Raw genomic sequence first — 16,695 nt, forward strand, 5'->3', positions numbered from 1 at the left:
GCCGTTGGGAGATTCCAACAGCTCTGGCACCTCTCCGTCAGTGGCATAGCTAGGGGTGCAGGGGGTGTAAAATGTGAGTAAGATGTTTGTTTTATTTTGAATTGATTTGCAAATTGTGCCCTACAGTTTATGCAGGCCGAGGGGAGGGCTTGGAGCCAGGCACCGGGAGCTTCCAACACCTGACTCCAAACCCTCCATTGTCCCCGCGGCCTACCTGCAGGTGTGTGTGTGTGCGTGTGCGTGCGCCAGTAGGCCAAAGGGAGGGTTCAGAGTTGGCGTCAGGAGTTGTGCGCCCGTAGGCCGACTGCCAAGGGCAGAATTCTGAGTCAGGCGCTGGAAACTCCAGTCACCGGGAGTCCTGACTCCAAATCCTCCCCTCAGACCTCACGAGTCGCTTAGGCTACTTTAACATGTCAACAGCAGGGATTCACTGAAGTGGTTGGCTCCCTTGTTAACAGGAGTTGCTCAACAAAAGATGAATTAGCCATCAGGGGTAGTTTATGTTGCAGCAAGGTGACTCCACAAAACGGGGACGGTCCAGACCAGGATGAGATAGCCAGAGATGAGTGTAAAGATCAGTGTCACCTTTGTGGTCAGAGATGGTTGGAGTAGAAATGGAACCTTTGGGTAACTCTTTGTGATCTCCTTCTCTACAGACTGCGCAGACATTATGCCAACAAGCTGTCCCTTTAATTTAATAGCCCATTCATATCCACATAATAGGAGCCCCCTACATTGTGTGTGTGTGTGTGTGTGTGTGTGTGTGTAAGAGAGTGGGTGTGTGTTGAGAGAGAGGGTGTGGGTGAGGAGGTGGGTGAGAGGAGTTCAGTGTGTGGGTAAGAGGGGGTGTTGGTCCAAATTTTAGCATTTACAGTCTCAAGTATGCCTCCAGTTGACTTGAGATTCTCTGACTTTCAATTTATTTGGTGATCCTGTCCATTTCTAATTGTTAAAATATGATGAGTCAGAGCCTTTCATTCTAAGCTGGCAAGTTTTCCGAAATTCGAGTAAAATTTGCAGCATTTAATAGTTCAGTGCTTATTCTCCATTGCAGAGGGTTATAATTTAGCTGGAGCTTTTGCTCCAATTGTATTTCTTGATTGTGCAGGTTCCTGAAGTTGTATGAAATGTTTGTATTTGCCAGTAGCTATGAATCTGTTGTACAAAGCAAAGGATTATTTCACGCTATGTTAGCAAATCTATTCAGCTAAAAAAATAAGATTAGCTTACGTGGTTGTGCGTGAAAGTGAGGCCATTTTGGCAAGAAATCTCAGAAAAATTAACCAGGATAACAGGAGTGTCCTTCACAGGTAACCCAGAGCTCTATCTATTAAGTAATTTTATTGAAATAAGTGACAAATTGACCAAATATCAAATCTCATTTAGAAAAATAGCATTGGCGGTAGCAAAAAGTGTATCACGATCACTTGGAAGTCTGACGCCCCTCTACTTATAGCACAATAGACTGTGGAAATGAACAGCTGTATAACTATGGGGAAAAAAAATCACATATAATTTAAAGAATAAATATGATACTTTTGTAAAGGTCTGACAGCCATACTTGGACCACATGGGGGGGCCCCAGATACAGTAACAAAATGGAACAAAAAAAGATATTAAAGTAACTATTTAAATATATATATATATACAAAAATGTAGTTTCCCCAACTGTACTTTATATAGTTAAGCTCAGATGATAAGTGGATCTGTATGTATGGAAAGGAGGGAGGGACTGTTTTGTTTATTATTGTGTTTATGAGAAAAAGTTTAATATATTGTATATTTAAAATTTATTATGATTCATTTATGAAAAAAATACAATATTAGTCGATCTGGAAGGCAGAAATATTTGCTTGATTGTGACATGCACCAGCTTAATCTGAGTATTTATTAATGATGCTAAATAGCACAAGTGTTTCAGGGCTAATAATCTTGTAACTAACCTCATGAAGTACTCCATATTTTGAAGATGAACAAGAATTTCTTTTGTCACAGGATCTCCATGCTGCCACTGTACATCCAGATCCAAGTCTGAAAGAGTTTGAGGGAGCAACATTGCGCTATGCCTCTCTGAAACTGAGGTAAAGCATAATTGTTTTACAGAAGTATTGCTCTGGATTTTATGTACAATCAGTTTTGTTCGTTATTTTGAGTTTACATATTGACGTTTCTAATGTTTCTGTAGAACAGTACCACAGTCAGAAGAGGACGGTTCCTGTACTATCAACAGTGACCCAGAAGCAAAGGTATTTTTTTTTCACTGCTATTTTCATATTTCAAACTTCAGGCCTGTAAATTATATCACACGGGATTTAAAACAATTGTTGGCAGACCAATGCTGCTCTTTCCTTTATTTATTTGTTTTCTTTTTAACGAAAGAGCAATTGTGTCCGTCAGTTATGATACACTTCCTGGAGTCGCTAGTCAAGTAACTTTACTTACTGTTCATGTTCGCACGGTAGGACGAGATAGCGTTTTTCCAGGATCATGGAGCTTACTTACATAGATGTAAGTTAGGAAAGTAGTTAACACGTTAAAATATCAAGGTACACTATCCACATTGTTTCCCACTCTGGCACAAGGGCCTGAGTGCTTCAGTACCTCCTGCCAGATGGCAGAAGGGAGAACAGTATATATGCAGGAAGTGTGGAGTCTTACCCAATGTTTATTTCCGCCTGCATCAAGTGTAGTAGGTGTCCTCATGCTAGGAAGAGGTTCCCCAATGGTCTTTTCCACTGACTTTACTATCCTCTGCAGGATCTTGCGGTCCAAGATTTCCAAACCAGACAATAATACAGTGGCACAGGATGCTCTCGATACATCCTCTAGAATGTAGTGAGTATGGAGGATGGGAGATGGACTTTCCTCAGCCTTCGCAGGAAGTAGCGGCGCTGCTGGACTTTCTTGGCTATGGAGTTTGGGTTAAGGGACCAGGAGAGATTCTCTGCCAGTGGTGCTCTGAGGAACGTGATACTCTTGACAACCTCAATGGTAGAGCCATTAATGGTCAGAGGAGCATGATCTCCCCAGGTTCTCCTGAAGTCAACAACCATCTCTTTTGTTTTTTTTAACGTTCAAATAGAGGTTGTTGACTCTGCATCAGTGCGTTAGTATCTGCACTTCGTCTCTGTATGCTGCCTCCTCATTCTTACTGATAAGGCCCACCACTTTTGCGTGTGATGATGTGGTTCGAGCTGTGTTTGGCTGCACAGTCATGGGTCAGCAGATTGAAACAGCAGTGGACTGAGCACCCAGCCCCGGGGAACCCCTATGTTCAGTTTTGGAGGTGCTGTTTCCGATCCAGACTACCTGAGATCTCCCTGTCAGGAAGTTTAGAATCCAATTGCAGAGGGAGGTGTTTAGACCCAGCAGGCCCAACTGGGCGCAGTGATGTTTTCAGCTAGTTGACCAGACAGTAGTTGATCAGGTTTGCACCTCACGCCTCACGATTAACTCTTATTGGATGCCTGACATTGTACTTTCACTGCCAGGATGACACAGGGAGCATAGTAGCCTTATTACTGTGGTCATTCACACAACACAGACATCTCTGACAGTTATCATAAAACTCAAACCTTGTCCATAAACTACTGTGATAGCTTTCAGATAGCCCATACTGCCAGAATGCCATATCTATTGTTCTAAATATCTCTGATTTTACCAGGAAGCTAGAAACTGTCAAAACTCATTTAAAATGGTTAAAAAAAATTTTGTATAGGAGGTGCTCAATATAGAATAAGAAATCAGTCACTTGCATGGCACAAACATAGTAATACAGAAGATGCTGATGCAATACCACTAGCTGTTATTTTTCTGTGGAAATACTGATTAGCCTTTAGTGTAATTGTTCCATTATTTTCTGTTAACATGAGCTACCGGTGTCGATTCTTCTGTATTTGTAACCTACTGGGAATGTTAACATTTTTGGCAATGAGATGACCATATTGAATGTCAACAGTCATCACAAGATACAAGAATAGAATTAGGCCATTCGGCCCATTGTGTCTGCTCTGCCGTTTAATCATGAGCTGATCCTTATCACAGCCCCACTCCCTGGCCTTCTCCCCATAACCCATGATGCCCTGGCTAATCAAATAACTGTCAATTTCTGCCTTAAATACACTCAATGACCATGCTTCCACTGCTGCCTTTGGCAACAAGCTCCACCGACTCACAATCCTCTGGCTAAAGAAATTTATCTGTATTTCTATTGTAAATTGACACCCTTTTATCCTGAAATTGTGTCCTCTTCCCTACCACGGGAAACAACTTTGTCACATCTATCCTGTCCAGGCCTTTCATCATTCGAAATGTCTCTATGAGGTCCCCCCTCATCCATCTGTACTCCATCGAGTACAGTCCAAGAGCCGACAGACTTCCTCATGTACTAACCCTTTTACCTCATACCTCCTGCCACTGAGCCATGGCCTTCCTTTCCTTTTGGAATCTCTCCCTACATGAAAATGTTCCTTCCCATATTTACTTTTTTATATTTTATTTAATATAAAACCACTTAGCAAACTTATCACAATATTTCAAACTGAATGCAAATACATGTGGCATTTTATATATATAAAAAAAGAAAGTTTTTAAAATGGCCAACCTCTGCTCCTATATATTGTGGTCTTATGATCTAAAGGTGAATCATCTCGAATCTGTGCCCTATTATAGAACTAGCCCCTCTTTGCAATTGTATTTGGAAATGAAGCTTTACTTTTGACCAAAAATTGTTATTGTGGCCTTCATTCTCTAGTTAGTGAGCCATATGATTTTAAGAACTTGAGATATTCCGTTAAGGTATGGTGTAGGACCATGTTCATAGATGTGTTCTGATGAATATCTATATAGAAATGTGATATGGAAAGATTAACCGATTTAGCAATGTGCAGATAAATTACTGAAGAACTTTGAATTAAAACATATACAGCAGTAAACATAAAGGCACATTGGAATTGCATGAAAATTGTTCATTGCTATCTTGGGGGGAGAAAAACTCATGTTTTTTTTTAATCCATTGTCTCTTGTTTTTTGAAAATCTCCACGAGTTTGATTGAGCCCAACTATTTTGCTGTATTATGGTTTGTACAATCTTGAATAATAATAATAATAATAATAATAACAATTACAGCACGGAAACAGGCCATTAGGCCCTTCTAGTCCGCACCGAACCAAACACAGGAATTCATCCTGTATTTTTCTGCATTTATTTTATTTGACATGGTGATGTACACTTGCTAGTGCATTCATTTGTTTATTTTAAGCCCAAATAATGTCAGTTACAATTTCCTTTGAAACAATAAACTTTGCTGTTTTTGTACAATCTTAAATTACATTTTCAATGCAAATCCTCTTATGAAATAAGGACCAGTGTAGTTGGAAATTCTTTAACTTGTTCACCTTTTCTCAACAAACTTGATTTCATCTGTTGGTAGCCAAACACACAATTCTTATTGCTAATATGGCTGAGATGCTTTAAATATTCTTCATTGCCATTTGATTTTAATCCCCTTTTCTCTCCTTTGTCTTGACTTCTCATCTTAGTTATTCCTATTAACATCTTAACTGCCCATACCTCCTGCCACTGAGTCATGGCCTTCCTTTCCTTTTGGAATCTCTCCCTACATGAAAATGTTCCTTCCCATATTCACTTTTTTATATTTTATTTAATATAAAACCACTTAGCAAACTTATCACAATATTTCAAACTGAATGCAAATACATGTGGCATTTTATATATATAAAAAAAGAAAGTTTTTAAAAAAAGACAAGAAAACCACAACAGGAGGACTTCACTTTCTGATACTTTTAAATATATATTCATTGAGACCTATAGGAGAAAGGGAATGTTCGAGATTCATTTAAAATTTAATACCAAGAATTTATAAATATGGGCTCCTTTTTTCACAGAAAATGTGATATTTATCATTTAAATTGTAAGTAATTTTCTTGTGGATAACAACTCCAAACTTCTACATGCCTTCTATCCATTCCCAAATCAGTATCCGACTTCCAAGATATAACAATACATTTTCTAGCTATTGCCAAAGCAATTCAAACAAATTTTACTTGATATATATTCAACTTTAATTTAGGTTTAATTCCTCTAACATCTCTCAGTAAAAATAACATTGGATCCTGTGTGAATCTTACTCCAGTTATTCATTCTAATAAATTACCAAAATCAAGCCAAAAAGGTTTAATTGTGGAATACTGCCAAGTCGAATGCTAAAAAGTACCAACTTCTTGTCTACATTTAAAGCATAAATCTGAATAAATGTAATTCATATTATATAACTTTTGCAGTGTTAAATATAACTGGAATAAAATTATATTGAACTAACTGATATCTCACATTTATTATACTTTTCATCTTCTCTCTACATATCTGAATCCATCTACATTCATCTATTTGCTTATTTAAATCTTCCTCCCATTTTTGTCTTGATTTATGAACTCCTTCTTATCAAGCCTTCTGTTGTAATAATTTATACATCTCTGAAATAAATTTCTTTACATCCCTATAATGTAATAATAATAATTCTACTATCTCTGCTGGCAATACTAAATCTTGGCCAAATATTTCACACAAAAAATCTCTTGATCATAACAAAATTTTGTATTCTCCAATATCAATTTTTCTTTCATTCTACTAAAAGTAATACATTTCCTCACTTCAAAACAATCTTTAATTTTCCTAATACCATAATCTTGCCAGATTTCTAGAAATTTATTTTCTATAGAAAATGGAATGTCTATTTTTAAATAGAGGTGTTCTTCCAGACATTCAACCTCTTCCTCCAATCTCTTTATTAATTTTATTCCCAAGTTCAATTAAATGCTTCTTTATTTGCTATTAACAATCTTGCATTCCATTTATAAATAAAATATTGTGGATCAGTTTCTCTTATTTTATCAAGTTCTATATTTACCCATGCTGGAACATTATTTAACTCATGCATTATGTTAATAAATCTCAAATATGCTGTTTTATAATAATTCGTAAAATTAGGAAGCTGTAAACCTACTAACTTGTATTTCCATGTCATATTCACTGTTGCCAGTGTTGCTTTTCCATCTGAAATGGTCTCTTGTGAGTCAGTGATAGGTAAGGCAATAAGTAATGCTTGTATTGTTGTCCCCCACCTATTCCCTATCTCCACTTTCAATGAATTTCTTGATTTCCACCCTTATGATTAAAAAAAAATCCAATCCCACAACACTCACAATTGTTTGAGATCATATTTTCAACTGGTTAGGCTTTACCCTTCATTAACCAGTTATGCTCTTCACAAACCGGCTTTACACTCCATTAACTGGCTTTATCCTTCATTAAAATATACAATGCTGATTTAATCTGTGAAATCCTAACTTTTTGTATTTTTTTTATGGAATGTGTTTTGATTTTTATTGTTCATGTGTTCTCTATTCTTGTGTACCTTTCAATTTATTTTGGAAAAGTATTTCATTGTTTTTTTTGCTGTCAATTTCTTTTCTACCTTTCTTTATTTAATCTTGTTTTATTTAATAAAATTATAATTAACATAATTATATTCTGGTCTAAAATAAATTAATTGACAGTGGAAATAATGCAGAAAATTCTTCCTCAATACAAGCATATGATTGACAATAAAAATAAGCGTATTCCTTTCCCAAGCCCATATCCTCTACAGGGAATCAAAGTTCTCCTAAAATGGAACTTAGTTATGCCAGCCCTTAAAACAACAAATCAAATCAAAAGTCCCATGTAGAGCAAATTAAGAATGGTGAAGGAAATTAAACAAACAGGGCGGATTAATTACCTCCTGTGTCCCTAAGCTGAGCTTTTTAAGGTCACCCCTCACCTTTCATTGAATAAAGTGAAATTGTACAATACCCTCACATATTCTGTTTATCCGCTGGATATGTCCTGGAAATATACAAGTTGGTGTTGGTTGCAGAATCGGACATTTTGGCACAGGCTCTTGCATTTGGTGACGGACATGGAATGTAATTGATTATAATTTTCATTAAATATAATAAATATTAAGCATTGATTAAAATTGTTTCTTGTTGCTAACAGGCTACAATAATTTATTCAATTATATTTATTATGAAACAAGGAGTTGTGCTTTGGCCTGTCGTGTGGGACCCTGCACTCAGGACAGCGGCCATTGCTCTATCATGTCAAGCTGACCAACAAGGCATTATGGGCACTGAAGAATTTGCATTGAGTCAACAGGATGGGGGGCCAAATGGGTGGAGGGGGCCGAATGGGTGGAGGGGACCAGGTGGCAGAGGGGCACTGGGAGCAGAGAGCGATTAAGGACCATAAGGGTATCAGTGTCCAGTCCCAGGCCCCGGGACAACCTGCCTCCGCTACCCCAAAAGGGCTTGACGACAGGTTTCCCCCCCACTGTCCACCATCGCCGCTTACTCACTGCCAAGCACTGGTAAGCTCCAGCGCCCACAGAAATATAGTGATAGTTAAGAGTCTTTACTTCCTGTGGATGCTGCAAGAGCTGCTGAGTTCCTCCAGCATTTCTGTATTTTTACTTTGCAAAAGAAGTATAATCCCCCTCCCCCTCGGGGTGCCCAGTGTGCAGATGCAATGGAGCATGATTGACAGTTTTCATTGCCGAATACATCGTGGAGAATGGGACATGTGGTGGCGATTGACCTGGAGGTGGTTTCCAAAGTCGAGCATTGGTGGAAGATGGGGAGCGGGCATGAGTGGGCTGTGCTGTGTGTGATGATGTCATTAAGGGAGATCACATGGTTTAGTTGCAGTTCGTGTACTTTTAAGGCAGGCAAGATGGAATAGTTTCTGTACAGCTTTGCATTGTGGGTAAAAACACTGACATCTCTCTTGCTGTGTTAAGAATTCTGCTCTGACAACACTGTACCCTGTCGGTTTTGACGGGTCCCCTTATCTTCTGGGCCCCTAGGCTTCAACCTACTCAGCCTAATGGTTAATCTGCTACTGAGGAGATTCTAAGCACATCTCTGACCTCATTGATGGTGGGGCCCTGCATGTGACTGCTACAGAAAAGGGTGAAGTTTCCTTAGCATGGTTCAACCAAAGTGACCAAAGAATGATCATCTTGAGACACCCACTATCATTGGAGCCATTTTCACTTAATTCAATTCACCCCATGTGATATTTTAATCCTGTACCTATGTTGGCAGGTGACCATTACTGTTGTAAACTGAATCTCAAATGGTGACGAGGCAAAGTGTATGAAGGTGACAGAAAGCTTGATGTTTAAGCCAGGGTAACAACCTCTCAATATCTCCAATATGAAGGAGCTGGTAATTAATTTCAAGAATTGGAGGGGTAGCATATCCCTGCATATATAAGTTCTGCTGAGGTGGAGAGCTTCAAGTTCTTAGGAGTAAGTGTCACCAACAAACTGACTTGATTCAACCACAGTAACACTAGACCAAAAAAACGCACCAAAAGTTCTACCAGCAATTCCAACGCACCAGGTTTAATAATTCAATTGCCCAGGAATGCAGAAGGCAGCAAACCTAGCCAAGTCCATCAAAGACTCTGACTTACCATCCATTGAAGACATCTATGTAAGGTGATGTTGCCTCAAGAAACAGTCAACATCATATAGGACCCCCATCACCTTGGTCACAACCTCTTCTCAATGCTATAGAACCATAGAACACTACAGCATAGAAACAGGCCCCTGCAGCCCTTCTTGTCTGTGCCGAATCATTTTTTTACCTAGTCCCACTGACCTGCGCCCAGTCCATAGCCCTCAATAGCTCTTCCATCCATGTACCTGTCCAAATTGTTAAAATTGAGCCCACATTCACCACTTCAGCTGGCAGCTCATTCCACCCTCTATCCATTCTGTGAAGACGTTCCCCAAAACCTTTCCCTTTCACTCTTAACATATGTCCTCCTATTTGCATCTTACCTACCCTCAGTGGAAAAAGCCTAACTACATTTACTCTTAATATCCCCTTCATAATTTTAAATACAGGTAGTCCCTGGGTTAAAACTGTCCAATTTACGAACAACCTGTAGTTACGAACCAACAAGCCAACCAGAAGTAGAATGGCGTCAACTTCCGATTTGAATGTGGTTGAGTCATAATTCTGATAATGATCAAAAATTATTAAATTTTATTAGTACTGCTTCACCAGCAGTCCCCACACTGATCCCACTGCCACACATCACCCTCTACAGCCTTCCACCAGACCCCACACAGATACCATTCTCCCACCAGCCCCCACACCGATCTCAGGGAGGGAACTGGAGGGGAGAAGAAGCAGCGGCGTACACTATCGCAATACCACTGTTAGGCTACGTCACACGCGGCCTGGGCAAAGAAGCGGGCGGGTGAGGCGTCACTGAGGAGGTGGGGGGGAGCAAGGAGCCGGGTGCGAACAGAAGGAGTGAAGATACGGGAGGGCCATGGGGTATCTGTACTGTAGCCATCTCTCCATCATCTTCTCCTGTATGTGTTAGCTTTATGTAGTTACTTTAATTATTGTGTACAGTACCATTATTACCTGTATTATTTACTGCATTATTATATACTGCTATTATGTTTAAGATGTTTTAGTGTATTGATGCTAAATAAGGACCGTATGTACCTGTTCCGACTTGCATACAAACTTGAGTAAAAGACAGACCTAGGTAATGGAATTCAATTTTAACCCGGGGACTGCCTGTACTTCCATCAAATCTCCCCTCATTCTTCTAAGCTCCAGGAAATAAAGTTCTAACTTTCCTTGTAACTCAATTCCTGAAGTCCAGGCAACATCCTAGTAAATCTTCTCTACACTCTTTTCTATCTTATTGATATCTTTCCTGCAGTTAGGTGTCCAAAAATGCACACAGTACTCCAAATTTGGCCTCACAAATGTCTTGTACAACTTTACCATAATATTCCAACTCTTATACTCAATACTTTGTTTTATGAAGGCCAATATAACAAAAGCTCTCTTTACAAGCCACTTTCAGGGAATTATGTATCTATATTCCCAGATACCTCTGTTCTATTGCACTCCTCTGTGCCCTACCATTTACTGTGTGTGTCCTTTCTTGTGTTACACCTCACCGGCAGCAATTGAGATACACCTAAACAGAAAGGTTAAGTTTAAAACAAATTTTATTAACAAATTAGCGATAATAGAATTATATCAATAAACTTAACCCCCGAACATAAGCCTTTATGGCAACTCTACATTAACCACAGATATTTACAAGGTGTATGTGGAAAAAAACCCAGACCATTACAGTCCAAGCTCAAATTGCCCCCCAAAAAAAACTCCCAAAACAAAACCTCAAGTCAGTTACGTCAAGTCCGTCAGTCAAAAAGGAACAGCTCACAGAGTTTGGTCTCCAGGCTTGGGATTCTTAGTTTGGTCGCATACTGGTCTTTTAGTTAGACCTGGAGACACATGGCCATGATCACTGTAGACTTAACGACTTTCCTGAGTTTCGAATGTGGCAACAGCCTCCTTTGATTCTTCACACAGGAATTTACACCCAATGACATCCTAGTCACGAAATTCACCTCTCCGAAGCCCACTTTAGGGTAACCAATTAACGTAGTCAAGTGATTCCTGTTTCATGAAGTCCTCCTTTTGGTAAGAGACTGGGGAAGCCCAGGTCGGACGGACACACACACACACACACACACACACACACACACACACACACACACACACACACCCCTCTGTCAGGAGAATAGTGCTGGCACCTGTAGTTACAGTGACTCAAGCATCATTCTCCCACTTAAACTATTGGGTGAGCACACTGACAGTCTGACTGACTGCCCTCCAACCAACTGACAACCTGTTCAAAACTCAGCACACTGGGCTCTTCAACTGCCACAGTGCGTGCCTTCAGCTCCCCCTATTGGTGGAGAGAGGTTGACAGCAGCGGGCGTGATCTCCGTGAGCCCACCAGCTTCCAGCGCATGACTCTCACACTTTTAACAGCTGCCAGCTTTCCTAGCGCTACATCAGCGCTACAGCAGCATATTTCTGTCTTTGTGATTACTGAAACTAATACAAATTAACAGTTTAAAAACTGCATGCATGAATAAATATTATTGCATTTAATATGCATTTCTTAAAATATATATAATTTTTTTTGTTACAAAATGTGTATGTAACAATAAAAATGTATGTGTGAATTTTGTTCTTGTCCTGTGTCACTCAAGCATATGAGCTTTATCGTTTGTGGCTCTTACATTAAGCAAGTTTGGCCACCCCTGCTTTGTCGATGCTATGATTTATGAAGGCCAGCATACCAAATACCTTCTTAACCACTCTGTCAACACGAGAATCCACCTTCAAGGAACCCTGTACTGTAACTCCAAGATCTCTTTGTACGTGTGCTCCCCTTTACTACATATGTCCTCCCCTTTACTACATATGTCCTATTTCGATTATTTTTACTGAAATGAAGCACCTCACACTTCTCTACATTAAATTCCATCTGCCATCTTTCAGCCCAACCCTCCAGACAAACCAAATCCCTCTGTAATCCTTGAAAACCTTCCTCGTTCTCCACCACTCCCCCTATTTTCGTATCATCTGCATATTTACTTACCCAGTTAACCACCCCATCATCCAAATCATTAATATAAATTATGAACAACAGGGACCTAGCACCAATCCTTGAGGTAGGCCGCTCGTCACAGGCTTCCATCCTGACAGACAGTTATCCACCATGACCCTCTGCTGTCCCTCCTCCAGTCACCTCTGGACCCATCTTACTATTTCTCTATTAATCCCTAGTGACTGAACTTTCCTTACCAACCTTTCACGTGGAACTTTATCAAAAGCTTTGCTAAAATTCAGATAGACTACATCAACTGCCCTACCTTTATCCACCTTGTCACTTTTTCAAAAAACTCAACAAGGTTCATCAAACATGACTTCCCCTTCACAAACCCTCCTGATCAATCCCTGCCTATCCAGATATTCATACATATCATCTCTAATACCCTCCATAACTTTCCCTACCACTGAAGTCAAGGATGGAATGGAATGTAGAATGTGAGTTCTTATTCTGCTTTCTTCACTTGCTGATAATATTCTTAATAAAATTACTGCAACTATCAGAGGAATAACAGCTGCAAACTTCGTTTTTGTCATCTCGGTTCCCGTTCAAATGCTCCCATTCAAAGAATAGGTATGCAGAGAATTCCTATCAGACCCATTGGATTTCAAATGTTTTGTGAGCTTGCAAATTCTTAATTATTCCCATTGACCTCAAACAGACTTAAAATAAATTATCCAGTAAATAATGAGTTATTAGAAGGACCATCGTCTTCCCAAGATCGTGTTCTATGGCGAGCTCTCCACTGGCCACCGAGACAGTGGTGCACCAAAGAAGAGGTACAAGGACTGCTTAAAGAAATCTCTTGGTGCCTGCCACATTGACCACCGCCAGTGGGCTGATCTCGCCTCCAACCGTGCATCTTGGCGCCTCACAGTTCGGCGGGCAGCAACCTCCTTTGAAGAAGACCGCAGAGCCCACCTCACTGACAAAAGACAAAGGAGGAAAAACCCAACACCCAACCCCAACCCACCAATTTTCCTTTGCAACCGCTGCAACCGTGCCTGCCTGTCCCGCATCGGACTTGTCAGTCACCAACGAGCCTGCAGCTGACGTGGACATACCCCTCCATAAATCTTCGTCCGCGAAGCCAAGCCAAAGAAGAATTACATTGCATATGATGTTGAACTCAGTAAAATGAAAATGATCACTTACGTTTTGTTGAATATATTTATTTTGTGTTTAAATAAAATTGCACTGCATCTTGAACTAATAATTTTTCATCCCACTTTTCGTCTCTCCATTAATCCAATGAAATTTATTTTCCCACCAGATTTTTATTCCCCTGACTTTCCTTAATATTAATGGCTTAATTACCTTAAACTCACATTCCAGAATCAAAATCAAGAGTAATTGACGTGAACAAGTCCTGAAATTCGATGTTTTGCTGCAGCATCATAGAGCAGACAGACATATTATAACTATCTTACAACATTACTATAAATAAAACAATTAAAAATAGTAGTGCTCCAAGAGGAAGGTGGTGTTTTTGTTGCATTGATTATTTAGGTATCTGCCAGCAGGGAAGAATCTGTTCTTGTGCCACCGAGTGCTCCTCTTTAAGCTCCTGTACCTTTTTTCTCAATGGTAGACGAGTGAAGATGGCGTGGTGTGAGTGGTAGGGATCTTTGAGGATAGAGGCTGCTTTTTTAAGACACCACCTCATGTAGATGTCCTCGATAGAGTGAAGTCTGTTATGTCACAGGCCGAGCTTTTTTTTTCATCCTGAGATTTGGCGCCCCTGTACCAGACAATGATTCAACCAGCCAGAATACTCTCCATGGTACACCTTTAGAACTTTTCGGTGACGTACCAAATCTCCTCAGACACCTCACAAAGTATAGCTGCTGGCAAGCCTTCTTTGTGATTGCATCAATGTGGAGGCTCCAGGACAGATCCTTGGAGATGTGGACACCCAAGAATTTGAAGTTGCTGACACCCTGTAATTTCCTCTAGAATGGATGTCTGGGTGCTGATGGAGATAGCATTGAGAATGGTATGTTTTTCAGGATTAGTGCCCAGTATAAATACAGAATGAATTGGACACCTGGTATTGACAGAGTTTTATCTTCCTCCAGATACTTGGGCCATTGGCCAGAATTTTGTATTCTCCTCTAAATCTCATCTTTATTTAGCTATTCACTAATTTTTGGCTTATGGAAAGTGCTTTTTATTTTAATCTTTAACTTATTAAATATACAATTTTCTGAATGGTATTTTAATTGCAATTAGCATGTCTGCATTTTATAAGAAGACACGACTATGTTAATAGCAGAGAAAATAGCAAAGCAAATAGCACAGCAAGCCACAGCAGTGTGGAGGAAAACGGTAAACATTTAATGCAGAGGTTCTTAACCTTTTTCTTTCTACTCACATACCACTTTAATTAGTCCCTATGCCTTCGGTGCTCTGTGATAGGTAAGGGATTGCTTAAGGTGGTATGTGGGTGGAAAGGGAAGGTTGAGAATCACTGTTCTAGACCCAATTGTTACTGAAATATTTTGCTTGAGAAAAATTGTCATTGGCCAATCTCCTTTGGAGTTATGAAACTGTGCACATAACGAGTCAATTAGGTACAATTAAACAGTGGTTTTCAACCTTTTTCTTTCCACCCACAATACCACCTTAAGCAATCCCTTACTAATCACAGAGCACCTATGGCATAGGGAATACTTACTATGTGAGTGGAAAGGAAAAAGGTTGAGAACCACTGTTTAATTGTACCTTTTATTCAGAATATTAGTTGGACCTTTCTCAACTCAAAGATGATCATCCTGAAGTGTAATTTCTCTCACCCCAGATGCTGGCTGTTTTGCAGTGCATTTTAAGCAATTTTTATTTTTATTTCTGACTTCTAACTTCAACTTTTGCCATTTTATGGTACAAAGGTGCTCTAACTTGCCAAGGACTGTCAGCAATTTCTGTACCAGACTGGCTGCGATCTCTGGACTTGTAAAACAATTGAAATACTACTAAGGCAATCTTAAGTATTTGCCACTGGTAATAAGTTTTGAAGGACTGGTATTGTTTTCCAGTGAACTGGTTTATGTAAAGGAAACTGGTTGAAATCAGTGGAAGTGCTCTAGCAAAGGACAAAAATTGGTCAAGATTTCTACAATTGATTATGTGCACAAATTTTCTTTAGTAAATCAGGAGTTCAATCTAAACTACTTCTGAGCTCCACAGATGTCTTGGACATACTATGCGCTCTCATTTTGATTGCACCAGAATACTTGTTTCTTCATGGTATGTTGCAGCAGGACACCTTTAGTTGCACTGCATTTCTCAAGGAAAACTGGGTGTTTAGCCTGCACTAGTTTGGATCTTGTTTGGGTTCAGTGCTTTTATTCATTTTAATAAACAGGAGTAGCTCTATGAAAGAAATATATATCATTTTTTTAAAACTGAGCTAACAGATATTTAATTGTTTTTAAGTTTTCACTTTTAATTCATTTTCTAAATTATAGAACAGCATTTCATGATTTTTCTGTGGAGAGGGACATAGCTTAACTCACTGTCAGTGACATTGTTAGGTGCTGGCTTTGGAGATTCAGCTGGTGTGTAAAAGTTGGTCTTTTTCTGCTGTAAAGATCGCTGACAGCCACAGTGGGACCTTACCTATCCAAAAGATGGTTATAGGAACAGCAAGTATGAATGGCTCATTGCTTGGCTGTGTGGTCAGATGTGCACCATGGTTAAACAATGACTCAAAGGAAAATTCATGGTCACAAAGTAGTGTAGGGGTCTAAATTGACTGTGAAGTCTCATCACCTGCTTTGGCTTATAGGGGAGAATGCCTCCTATTGCAGGGATCTACTAACCTACTACCTATGCAGGGTATATTACAAACTATTGCAGGGATCCCAGCATGTAATGCAGTTTATCATTTATAAATGATAAAGCTCAAAATAAGATGCATGAATTTTCTGAGATATCCTTGATTGTTTGTGGTGGCAATGGAAGAAAAAAGAGCATGGCTACATACCATTTCTCCAGGGATTAATTTGAATTGGCGGTGTATAACCAGGGGAGCTCTGCCCAAGTTCCTTCCGATGTGGCTGTGCACAGTCTGCAAATGCAGGAGATTGGCTCCATCTGCTGGTTCTTCAACATAATGCATTATT

The 16,695-nt window shown here is 39.6% G+C and overlaps 1 protein-coding gene across 4 annotated transcripts in view; it reads left to right on the forward strand.

Moving 5' to 3' along the window:
• The window catches only part of LOC138757472 (amyloid beta precursor protein binding family B member 2-like), a 367,320-nt gene that overhangs the window by 195,034 nt on the left and 155,591 nt on the right, over nucleotides 1-16,695 (forward strand). For all 4 annotated transcript variants that reach the window (XM_069924835.1, XM_069924831.1, XM_069924832.1 and 1 more), the window contains 2 exons: nucleotides 1,996-2,081; nucleotides 2,186-2,246. In XM_069924835.1, the coding sequence (XP_069780936.1) occupies nucleotides 1,996-2,081; nucleotides 2,186-2,246 (147 nt within the window). The remainder of the gene's footprint in view (nucleotides 1-1,995; nucleotides 2,082-2,185; nucleotides 2,247-16,695) is intronic.

This window comes from Narcine bancroftii, chromosome 3, assembly GCF_036971445.1.
Source record: "Narcine bancroftii isolate sNarBan1 chromosome 3, sNarBan1.hap1, whole genome shotgun sequence".
Classification (NCBI taxonomy): domain Eukaryota; kingdom Metazoa; phylum Chordata; class Chondrichthyes; order Torpediniformes; family Narcinidae; genus Narcine; species Narcine bancroftii.